The sequence below is a fragment of the Aspergillus neoniger genome (genome assembly GCF_003184625.1).
Source record: "Aspergillus neoniger CBS 115656 unplaced genomic scaffold BO87scaffold_4, whole genome shotgun sequence".
In the NCBI taxonomy this organism is placed as follows: domain Eukaryota; kingdom Fungi; phylum Ascomycota; class Eurotiomycetes; order Eurotiales; family Aspergillaceae; genus Aspergillus; species Aspergillus neoniger.
Window position 1 is genome coordinate 112100 of NW_020291132.1, and position 11268 is coordinate 123367.

The 11268-nt window shown below is 50.0% G+C and overlaps 5 protein-coding genes across 5 annotated transcripts; 4 read left to right on the top strand and 1 right to left on the bottom strand.

The window, feature by feature from the left end:
• The first annotated feature begins 602 nt into the window (after nucleotides 1-602).
• BO87DRAFT_373009 (uncharacterized protein) lies at nucleotides 603-2521 on the top strand. The gene has a single exon (XM_025622432.1). The coding sequence runs from the start codon at nucleotides 979-981 to the stop codon at nucleotides 2380-2382; it is 1404 nt and encodes a 467-aa protein (XP_025483532.1). The 5' UTR covers nucleotides 603-978; the 3' UTR covers nucleotides 2383-2521.
• Nucleotides 2522-3151: 630 nt separating this feature from the next.
• Nucleotides 3152-4986, top strand: BO87DRAFT_350615 (putative neutral amino acid permease; the record flags this gene model as incomplete). Its single annotated transcript, XM_025621085.1, is given in 10 exon segments — nucleotides 3152-3297; nucleotides 3359-3372; nucleotides 3423-3495; nucleotides 3557-3888; nucleotides 3938-4081; nucleotides 4132-4346; nucleotides 4398-4595; nucleotides 4644-4671; nucleotides 4720-4824; nucleotides 4841-4986. 10 exon segments carry the CDS (start codon nucleotides 3152-3154, stop codon nucleotides 4984-4986), a joined length of 1401 nt encoding a protein of 466 aa, XP_025483533.1.
• Nucleotides 4987-5284: 298 nt separating this feature from the next.
• BO87DRAFT_326302 (MFS transporter) lies at nucleotides 5285-7226 on the top strand. The gene is made up of 4 exons (XM_025620136.1): nucleotides 5285-5541; nucleotides 5622-6734; nucleotides 6797-6910; nucleotides 6983-7226. Exons 1-4 carry the CDS (start codon nucleotides 5344-5346, stop codon nucleotides 7115-7117), a joined length of 1560 nt encoding a protein of 519 aa, XP_025483534.1. The 5' UTR covers nucleotides 5285-5343; the 3' UTR covers nucleotides 7118-7226.
• Nucleotides 7227-7354: 128 nt separating this feature from the next.
• On the bottom strand, nucleotides 7355-7696 carry BO87DRAFT_382948 (uncharacterized protein; the record flags this gene model as incomplete). Its single annotated transcript, XM_025624633.1, has 1 exon — nucleotides 7355-7696. The coding sequence occupies one exon, from the start codon at nucleotides 7694-7696 to the stop codon at nucleotides 7355-7357; it is 342 nt and encodes a 113-aa protein (XP_025483535.1).
• Nucleotides 7697-8995: 1299 nt separating this feature from the next.
• On the top strand, nucleotides 8996-10560 carry BO87DRAFT_161967 (wax synthase family protein). The gene is made up of 3 exons (XM_025618254.1): nucleotides 8996-9827; nucleotides 9885-9912; nucleotides 9973-10560. The coding sequence occupies exons 1-3, from the start codon at nucleotides 9028-9030 to the stop codon at nucleotides 10396-10398; spliced, it is 1254 nt and encodes a 417-aa protein (XP_025483536.1). The 5' UTR covers nucleotides 8996-9027; the 3' UTR covers nucleotides 10399-10560.
• Nucleotides 10561-11268: the final 708 nt, after the last annotated feature.

Genomic DNA, 11268 nt, shown 5'->3' on the forward strand with positions numbered 1-11268 from the left:
CATGCATGTGACATCACGGGATTGATTTCTTTTCTTCCATTCGAGACATTCTAACCCTCACAGTTTCCCTGTCATACCGCTGGTTGCTTGTTGGCAGCTCAGGGCAAGTGCTCCAGTATTTCTACGACAGCCCACAGCTCTCTCTTCTGTGTTCTACCCCGTACCATTATACAAAAGATGAATGTCCCCGAGGACTGTGATGACCCCGCAACGAGGTCTCTTGCCCATTGATCGACATCATCACGATCGTCAACGCAACGGACACAGACTCCCAGGCTGCAGAAACAATGCAACCATCTGCAGCAACTGGACAGCCGAGAGGGGAAATTTCCCACCACCTGCACCTCCAGCATTGCCCCCCGCGCAGTGGATGGAGCCTCTGTTTTGTCGCGACTCCACCGGCCCGTCAGCGCCTTGAATGGCGGTGGCGACAAGCGACTGCGGGTACACACTAACACTAAACACACACCGTGATCGAATTTTCCACCGCCATCGTCCATGCGCCCTCCCCCACGACAATTCGGTGCTTTCTCGCCCTTACAACCGCGGAACCCGACGATGCTATCCGTAGTGGGGGGGGGGGGGGGGGGGGGGACACAGCACAGCGGTGGGACGTCATGCCTCGCAGCAATAATTGTAGTGGATGGGTTGGCAACGGGTTGTGTGAATACGGACTCCATTGCCCCTTATGGAACCCTTCTGGATTAACCATGGATGGAGCAGGTCAACCGATGCCACTGGTGATCCACGACCCTTCCGCCAGCTGCCGTCCATTGGCCCGCACGATGGATCTGCTCCCCATATTAAGGCTGGCAAAGTTCACCAACGCTGTGGATTTTGCAAAACTCAGTTCCCCTATCTTAGGTTATCGACGTGTGCGGCCACCCTTAAATCCCCCCGGACTTCCGGTGGCTGCTCCCTTGGCTTTGTTTCCCCAGATGCATTGAATTCAGTTTCAATTGCTGATCCCCCTTCAGTATGTCACTCCCACTTCCCAATGACATCCTCCTGCTGGTCGGGGAGTATGTGGAAGACTATCGGGACCGCTACAACCTTCTTTTTGTGTGCCGTCATTTTCACGACCTGTTTCTGCGCTTGGTTTACCAAGCAGCTGCCCTAAAGGACTGCTCCCAGACGCGTTCCTTCCTGGGAGCTGTCCTCCGTCGTCCCGAGCTGGCTCGGGCGGTTCGCAGCTTGGACTTCCATGACTGGTGTCCTAGATCCAACTCCACTCCTTCCTCCCCCTCCTCCGACGAAGATTTGGCGCCGTTTGCCCAATTGGCCTATTCCCTCAGTCAAACTGCCGAAGAGCACACGAAATGGGAGCAGGATCTCCGGGATAATGTTGAAGAAGCTTGGATTGCGCTTCTCCTGCCGCTGGCGAGTAACCTGAGGCATCTGCAATTAGTGTACCCCAAGCAGAATGTCTACCTGGACCGCATGATGCAGCGGGCAGTGAAGGGAGAAAAGCCTTTCGATGACCAGCCGGCATTCCGTGTGTTACGGGATGTGTCGCTGAGCCATTTAGCCGACGAGGAAGACAGCCGAGGAAGTTACATGACTTCCCAGGTCCTTCCTTTCTTTCAATTGCCATCCATGCGGGCATTCTCGGCGGACTCGGTGGTTGAGTCTACCCGCCCACGCGAGGATGAGCCCGAACCAACCCATCCCGTTGAGGAGCCTACTCCCGGCTCTTCGTCCATTGCTGAGATCACACTAAACACGAGCAGTGGATCTCAGGGCATGCAAAGCCTGATCGCCTCATGCTCTTCGCTGCAGTCCTTCAAGTACCAACACTCCGATTCACACCTGCTTGCAGAGGGGTTCCAGCCTTCTGCATTCTTCGAGTCCCTGGCGAACAGCAAGAGCAGCCTGCACACCCTGTGGCTGGATAATTGCGGCACCCACTTGCCTTTCACCATTGCCGGAGCGAACGAGACGCACGACGAGTGGTTTGGACCTCTGACGGAGTTCACTGCGTTGAAGGATATCCGCATCCGTCTGCCCAACCTGCTTGATGTTCGCTACCAGTATGAACCGTCGTGCCCGCTCACCGATGTGCTTCCCGCGTCGGTCGAATCGTTGTATGTGGAAGGCTGTAAGGAAAATACTTTGGCCATGCTGGTTGGACAGCTCCAAAAGGTTCTCAACAAGCGCAAGACGCAATTCAAGGGCCTGAGACGACTCGACGTTGAAGGCTTTTTCCATGACGAGGAGGATGAGGACGCATCAGGCTACCAGCCGGCGGAGGCCGCCGACGAGAAAGTGATCAAACCCCGGGTGTATCAGACGGTAGAGCCGCTGCACCGTGCCTGTGCCGAGGCGGGGATTGAACTCTATTTGCGCGACCGCGTGTGTTTGGCGACGATGCAAGAGGCATAACATTTTGACACGACCCGAGACGAGGATAGAGGATAGACGATAGATGATAGACTTGCGTTGCGCACAATACCCATAGACAACTGCTTACAGCTTTAGATTTCTTGATTTGGAATTACGCTCTGATTAGCTAGATTTGGACTTTTTTGGATTTATTGCGAATTGAATGATTGCATTGAATCGATTACTTGGTCTGACAAATACCTCAGCAGTAGGAATAGAGAACCAGCATCCACGGTTCCGAGGCCATATAGATTGGGAAGGTTACATCGCTCTGACACTGTTGGGCTCTGCATGATAGGTTCTGAACATCCCCGAAAACTCTACAGGTCATCTGCTGTTCCTCGTCCCCCGTAATACGCGATATGCTTGGATAGAGGCACTGGATAACTTCGGCATTCCCCGAATGGTTTGATTCTGAATGCAACCCCCGCATTTCCACCCCCATAATTTCAGATATCATCCCTAGATAACGTTAGATGACGCTCCATTCTGATGTATTCACCAGGTGAGGATCCTGGCTGAGCAAAGTGGATTAGCTCTCCCAACAACAGGAGCCCTGGACCCTTACCAGCTGGCTTTGTGTTTGTCTGCAGAATTTGTCTTGTTGACTTTCTCTCCTTTCCTTCAGTCGTCTTCAGTCCTGTGTGTTCTGTTGTTTTCACCTCACTCATCATCACTACTCTCATTTGTCTGGTCGTGGCTGCTTAGACTTCCGCTGGTTTGTTTGCTTGCTTGTGACGCGGATTACTGGGTTTCCCTGATCGCTACCATGTCGTCGCTGAGTGCGATCAATAACCCTGAGGACCCGCTCGCCGAGCAGGAGAAACCTGTCAATCTGAGAAGCGCCACTGAGAACGAGGATCCTTTCAGTCATGATGGTGTCGGCGGGGTGAAGTACCGCACTTTGGCTTGGTGGTAAGCGTTCATCCCTTCGTCTAGATTCGCTCTCGGGGTCCGGACCTGGCTAACTCTTCAGGCAATGTGCAATGAGTGTGTACTACCAGTATTCCTGATAAACTATGTCTAATCGTATTGCACAGTCATGGTCGCAGAGACAATCTCCCTGGGCATCCTGTCCCTACCCTCGGCCGTGGCGTCGCTTGGCCTGGTTGCGTGAGTTATGATTGGTATCGTCGACGGAGAGTGGCTTGGTGGCTAACTTAGCCTTGCACAGAGCCGTGATCCTCATCCTTGGCCTCGGTGCTCTGGCAACTTACACGGGCTATACCCTAGGACAGTTCAAACTCCGGTATCCGCATGTGCACAGTATGGGTGATGCTGGTGAGGTCCTGATGGGTCGCATCGGTCGCGAAGTGCTGGGAACTGCGCAGCTGTTGTTCCTGATCTTTATCATGGGCAGTCATCTGTTGACTTTTACTGTGATGATGAATACCTTGACTGACCATGGCGCCTGTTCTATTGTGTTTGGTGTGATCGGCTTAGCGGTGTCGTTCGTCTTCACCTTGCCGCGGACGCTCAAGAAGGTGTCTTGGTTTTCCATTTCATGTAGGTCCATCCTAGAACCTATGATAATAACGAAGGCTTACAGTGACAGCTTTCATCAGCATCACTGCCGCAGTGTTGATCACCATGATTGCAATCGCGATTCAAAAGCCAGGTGACGGCCGTGTCGATGCCGTCGTTGACAATTCATTCTACAAGGCTTTCCTAGCTGTCACCAACATTGTCTTCGCATACGGTATTTCCAAATCACTCCTTGAAGAGCAGAACCAAAGCTAACCAATCCAGCCGGGCACGTGGCCTTCTTCGGATTCATCTCAGAAATGCGCACGCCGACCGATTACCCCAAGACATTGTACATGCTGCAGGGGATTGATACGTCAATGTACACCATCTCGGCGGTCGTCATATACCGCTACGGAGGAAAGGACGTGGCATCTCCGGCATTGGGATCGACCAGTCCGCTGATGTCCAAGATTGCCTACGGCGTTGCTATTCCGACGGTAAGCCGCCCTCCAGAATTCTTGCTTGAAAAGTACTGACAAGTAACGTAGATTGTGATCGCTGGCGTGATCAATGGTCATGTGGCATGCAAATACATCTACGTCCGTCTGTTCCGGGGAACCGACCGCATGCACCAGCGCGGACTTGTTTCGATTGGGACGTGGGTGATGATTGGGTTGGTGTTGTGGACGCTGGCGTGGATTATCTCTGAGGCAATTCCTGTGTTTAACGATTTGCTGAGTCTGATCGTAGGTTTGTCACTTGGATGTGTTGTTGGAAAAGGCTAACTGTCGCAGACGGCGCTCTTTGCCAGCTGGTTCACATGTGAGTTCCACCGCGTCTAGACCATCTCTGTACTAACCCATCCCTCAGATGGACTAAGTGGAATCTTCTGGCTGTTCCTCAACTGGGGCCGATACTCCTCATCGCGCCGCAAGATCCTACTGACCGGTCTGAACCTGCTCGTGGTACTTGTAGGTGGCTGTCTAGTAAGCATACAACCCACCACCTCATCACAATAACATCACAAACATCACAAAATTACTAACCAAACAGTGCGCCCTTGGACTCTACGTCTCCGGAAAATCAATCCATGATCACCCCAAAAGCACCAGCTTCTCATGCTCCAACAATACTTGAACCCAGCCGGGGATCGGATAAGTGGAGCCGAGAGCCGATTGTCGGGTTAGGGGAAAAGTGCGAGTCAGGCACCGACAGATTGGGTGATGTCAGTCCATGTGGAGGTTCTCTTATGTACGATTAAGCAAGCAGGTCTTGCCTTAATAGTATTGTATTGAGAGCCAATGGCTAGCGCCGATATGGCAGCTTGCCACCAGCGCAGATGACGTCGCCGGATCCGGTCGGATATGCCGTTTACTTTGACATCATCCCACCAGATACATACATTAGGATAATGCATAATAAATACAGTAGTCAACGCACACATTATGTAGTGTAGGACTATCAACTCGAGTGCATAGTAGCTGTGAACCCACCATGGAAGACACACGCACGCAAACTGCCTCCCCGGCAGAAGAATCTCCTCGCAGCCATCACTCCAGCAGCACCTTACCGAACGAGCACGATGATAAAGACATAGAGAAGCAGCGTCTCCACGATGGCATGGCCGAAGGCACAAAGGACAACAAAGAACCCGACCCCAACATCGTGGACTGGTATGGTCCAGATGACCCAGTATGTCCCTTCCCACCCTCCTCCCCGACCCCATCTATACTCAAACCCAATTCCAAACCCTAACCACCCACCCATCATAGGAAAACCCCCAAAACCTCCCCCGTCCCCGCAAATGGCTCATAACAATAATCCTCGGCCTCATGACCATATCCGTAACCTTCGCCTCCTCTGTCTTCAGCACCGCATCCACCGTCACAGCGAAGCAATTCCACGTCTCCTCCGAAGTAATGGTTCTCGGCACAAGCCTCTTCGTCCTCGGATACAGTTTCGGCCCGCTCTTCTTCGGTCCCCTATCCGAACTCTACGGACGCAAAACCCCCCTGTTCATGGGCTTTTTCATCTTCGCTATTTTCCAGATTCCGGTGGCGGTTGCCCAGAACCTGCAGACGATAATGATATGCCGGTTCCTGGGCGGGTTGTTTGCTAGTGCGCCGTTGGCGATTGTCGGTGGTATGCTGGCGGATATATTCGGTCCTGTGGAAAGAGGTATCGCGATCGCTGTGTTCGCAGGCGCTACGTTCGTGGGCCCGGTCGCGGGCCCGATTGTCGGGGGTTTTATCACGATGAGTTATCTGGGGTGGAGATGGACGGAGTATATCACGGCCATTATGGCGTTTTTCTTTGGGGCTGTGGGGTTTGTGGTTGTTCCGGAGACGTTTGGGCCGACGTTATTGGAGCGGAGAGCGCGGAGGAAGCGGTTCGAGACGAAAAATTGGGCATTGCATGCGCGCTCGGAGGAATTGCCGGTTGATCTGAGGCATATTGCGACTGTGTATCTCGTCAGGCCGTTTTTGATGCTGGTGAGAGAGCCGATCCTGTTGCTTATCACGTTGTATATGGGGTTTATTTATGGGTTTTTGTATCTGTGTTTTGAGGCGTATCCGGTGGCGTTTCAGGAGTTGAGGGGGTGGAATGAAGGGGTTGGGGCACTGCCGTTTATTTCCATTGCTGTGGGGGTCGTGTTTGGGTGTTGTGTTATTGTGTTTTTCACCAAGACGAGGTTTCAGAGGGTGTTGGAACGGGAGGGCCATGTTGTTCCGGAGGAGAGGTTGATTCCTATGATGATTGGGGGGGTGTTGTTGCCTGCCGGCATGTTTTGGTTTGGTTGGACGAGTAATCCCGGGATTATTTGGGTGCCGCAGGTCATTGCTGGGGGGTTTTTGGGGGCGGGGATACTGTTGATCTTTATGCAGGTATGTTTCTTCCCTCTTTCTTTGGGTGTGATATGTGTGGTGTGATGCTGATGATGGTATAGGGGCTGAATTATATCATTGATTGCTATAATATCAATGCCAACTCGGCTATTGCGGCGAACTGCTTCTTTCGGTCGGGATTGGGGGCAGGGTTTCCCATGTTTGCTATTCCGATGGTGAGTTTTTCCCTCTCGCATACAGCTATGCTAGCTGCTTCGGTGAACGAGACATGTTGATGGATGATGCAGTTCCATAATCTGGGCGTGCCGTGGGCCATGACCTTGCTGGGATGTTTGACGGCCATATTGTTCCCCGTGCCGATTCTGTTCTATATCTATGGAAGTAGGATTCGGTCCTGGAGTAAGTTTGCGCCGACTGATTAGGACTCACGCTGTGGTGAGAGGAAAGCGAGGTTATGATTACCATGATATAGTGTATATGTAATAGGTAGCCAGATAGGTAACATTCACTTCGATCTTTATAGAGAAATGCTGCAAATTATCCAAAAGATACTTTACACATCAAATAAAAACACATATAACAAACAGTCCATTCGAACATGACCCAATTTGGTCGATCCTCATAGTGACAGCAGAGACATCCTCAGTTTGAGTCCACATCTAACACTTAACACTAACAGACGCGAATGGAATACCAATGCATCCCTGCACATCTCCCGCAAAGTTCGCCGAACTTCCCTGACAGTTATCACCAGACCAGGTGGTGATCTTGCACTTGCTGTCGGCGGTACCGACGTTGAAAGACGCCCCAGGAAGGCTAACGAAGCAGGATTCTCCAGATCCTATGATGGCAGGGTTGGCGGAGGAACCTTCGCAGTTGTTGCCGGACCAGGTGGTGATTGTGATACTTTCGCTGCGGGTTGAGAGGGGAGTGGATTCGGCGGTGGTGGTGAGGGCCAGGACGCCCATAGCGGCGAGAGGGAGGAAGTGGTGGAGTTGCATTTTGCTTTTTTGGTAGACGTTTCTTTTTAGAAAAAGATGTGAGGACAGATATGTGGTATATTTGTAGGAGGCAATGGAATATGTAGATGATTGAGAGAGAGAGATTGAGCTGGATTGTTGTCGAGATGAAGAGTGAAGAAGACCGACTTTATACCTTCTTCTTCGACATTCCGCCCCATTCAGATACTTCTCTTTTTCCTACACTCAGGGCAGTGCAAGGCCGAACATACTTGTCTATCCCAGGCGCAGTCATCGTGAACCCATTATGGTGGCTCATTTCACGCTTCAGTTGGATTCTTGGCCCTTCGAGGTGTAGATCTATGATCATTTCTGTATTCAGTATGCTGATCTGTGAGAAGTGGAGTTTTGGCCCCAGTAGGGTACCTGAGGGGAAAAGATATTCGGGCCCTTGCAGATCGGATGGAAGGCCTTAAGCTTTGGCCCCATGGAGCCTACTGGCCGTTTACTGTGTAGGAGGCTGTTATATTCAGAATAAATTCAGGGTAGAATGGGAGTTTAATATGCTCGCTATTCTTTTGTGCTTCTCAACTCCACACAATGTTGCTTGTTACGCTGACATGCTGGCTCAGTGCGCATTAGTCTATAGAGAAAGTGACAAGGAGAGGTTTTGTTCAATTATTAGGTGGTACTGTCTCAGAATGCACGTTGTATCCGTATACCATAACAAAATAAAACCGCTTGATCATCAATAATCATGATCAGGGTGTAAGTTAAATAAACTAAGCATAACACAAAAAGTACAATTGTTAGAAGGGGCTATACATAAGGACGGCGCTAGTCAAAATTGGGCATGTGAGTTGCGACGGGTTCAGAAATTAGCGTGACAGAGTCAAACTGGGGCTGGATAAACAGCTCAGACGGGTTCAGAGAAACCTTGACCCTGAATGAGCTTATGCACATGATTTAATATTATTTCTTGTTGAGGCAACTGCAGGAGTCGGCATAGTCACATGCCTGGTACTCAGGCTGTCTATAAATAATCTCTTATTTTATTTTACTAGAGTACCTAGATAATTACTAATTCAACTCATTCTTTTACTATAATTCGCGTTTACATTCGTTCGCTTGCTTTTTTGTTGTTTTATTGCTTTGCTAGTAATCACACGCCTCAACAATAGATGTTTTAAATATGGGAATTGGTGTTCAAAAACCTTCATTTTGTATAGAAAGCAGAATGTCGATACGCTTGCCGCTTACGTTCAGCTGCTGAGTAAGAGCAGCCAAAAGTGGGGTAGGATTCAATCAGTCAGTCAGTCCGTACAATCAACCGATCAGATCCTCGATGTGGTTAAAACGTTGTATTTGTTCTTATGGATATCGTTGCGTCTCTCTATCCCGCTCTCTCAGAGCGCAAACCCCTTCCCATCTATTACACGCCTGGCTGTCTCGGTCTCTCCCTGGTACCTTTTCTAGTAGAAAACAAAGGCTTCTCAGCCTTCTCCACTTGGCCCTTCTTGCTTTACTTATGCGCCAGCTGGCCGTGCTTCACTACTGGTGATCCCTCTTCGGATTACTACAATAACAGCCATTTCATTGCCTTTCCGCTGTGGTACCTTGACTTTGTTTTCCTGACGCCAAGAGACGGCAAGGACGCGCCTGCGTTCATTGGCCGCCAACTTACAGATGAAGAGCGTGGGGATGAGGGGGGCGTTATTACTGCCCAGGGCCAGTGCTGGAAGGATTTAACGACGTTCTCACAGTGTGTGAAGTGGTCATTCAGGCTGATGCTGCCCGTGCATAGGGGAATTGGATGGAATTGGCAGGTGAAAGGTGTTCCTGCGGATCCGCATGCAAAGCTGCCAAGGTGGCAGTACGTGGGCTGGCAAATGTGGTGGGTAGTGTTCTACTACGTGCAATCTATGGGGACGTTAGCCGGACTGGGTCTAGGATGTGCCTTAAAAGCGCAAACTAGATCAGATGAGCTACTCAAGACAGTTGTCGTCAATGCTATCGTGGGATGGTCGGGTGCGGTGTGGATATGGGATAGGCTGAATTGCGCATATCGACTCGCGGCTGCCCTGGGTGTTGCGACAGGAGCGACGGAAACTTGGGAATGGCCGCCTCTCATGGGGCCATTGAAAGACGCATGGAGCGTGAGGCAGATGTGGAGGTATGTGCCACAGCCTACATAATGAGGCCATTAAAATGCTTACTTACACATATGCAGTGCAACATATCACCAGGTATGCCGCAGGGTGAGTAGGATCCCAAGACAACTGCATTCCAAGAGATGCTCGTGCTAACAGAACATGTAGCTGCTATCGCAACCATCAAAACGTCTTGTTCGTTTCCTACGTCTCCGCAAGGGTGGTCTAGCGTCTAGCTACAGCCAATTGTTCATCTCGTTTGGGATAAGCTGCCTTTTCCACCAGGCCCAGATGTTCAATGTCACTCGCCGCGACATGGGCGAGCTGGCCTTCTTCATGTCGCAGCCTTTGGCCATCGTAGTGGAGGACTTGGTGCGCTGGACATGGAAGAAAACTGGCATCTCTGGAAAGAGCACATATTTTGAGAAGGTGGTCGGGTATAGCTGGACCTTTGTCTGGTTCTCGATGAGCTTACACTTATACATAAGTGGACTTGTGCAGGCGCGCGTTATGAAAGACTGGCTGTTTGGATACACACCTTTAGAGATTGGTGCTGATGCTAGACAGCAGCTACTTATGTGGTTACGTGTATAAGCTGAGTGGTATGGGCGCTAGGGCATGCTGTGAGAGGCTTCTACCCATTTCTCATTTTAAAGGCCCCCGAAACAATAGAGAGAGCAGCTGATTTGGGTTCAGAAAGTGTCAGAAGAGGTTATTCAGTGTCAGAACTAACATAGTCTGATACTAAACCATCTTTTCACATGATTAAGATCATCCAGTATCAAAAATTTCCTGATACTCTCGCACTAATTTGAAGCCGCCGCGAGTTGGACCCCCGCGAGTGAGACCCCTTCAGAGACGTCCCCGATACAGACTCTAAGATACAGAATGAGCTTGGTATATGATTATCCTCGATACTACTTCAGCTCTGTGATCTTTATGTCATAATGAATTACAAAATAAATAAGATAACAAATCAAATTCCAGTAGCCTGATATTATGATAGTCACAACACTTTAAAATATTTCAGTTATTATACGATTGAAATGTGAGTTTACAACCAAAAAACTGATTTGTGTTCATGTCAGTCTATACCGAAGCAATTAAATCACGTGGACGAGCTCATTCAGTATCATATTCTCTCTGAACCAGCCGCACCAAATCCTGAACCCGCCGCAGCTTGGACCCCTCAAGCTACCCTCTCCTGCATACACTGCTTGGTAAGCAACAACAGTATGCCCTGGAAGTACCCAGTAGATTAATTTACGTTAAAGAATGCAACAACTACAACACAGAAAATAAGCACTAACACAGAAAATATCATCTCATCAACCAATTACCCTCATAGACATGACGCCATCTGACAAATGTCTGATTTATCAGCAATACCTGCTAACTACCCTATATTCCCTTCATGTATAGCTTCAACAACACTACAACAAATACAATCACATAAATAATCCC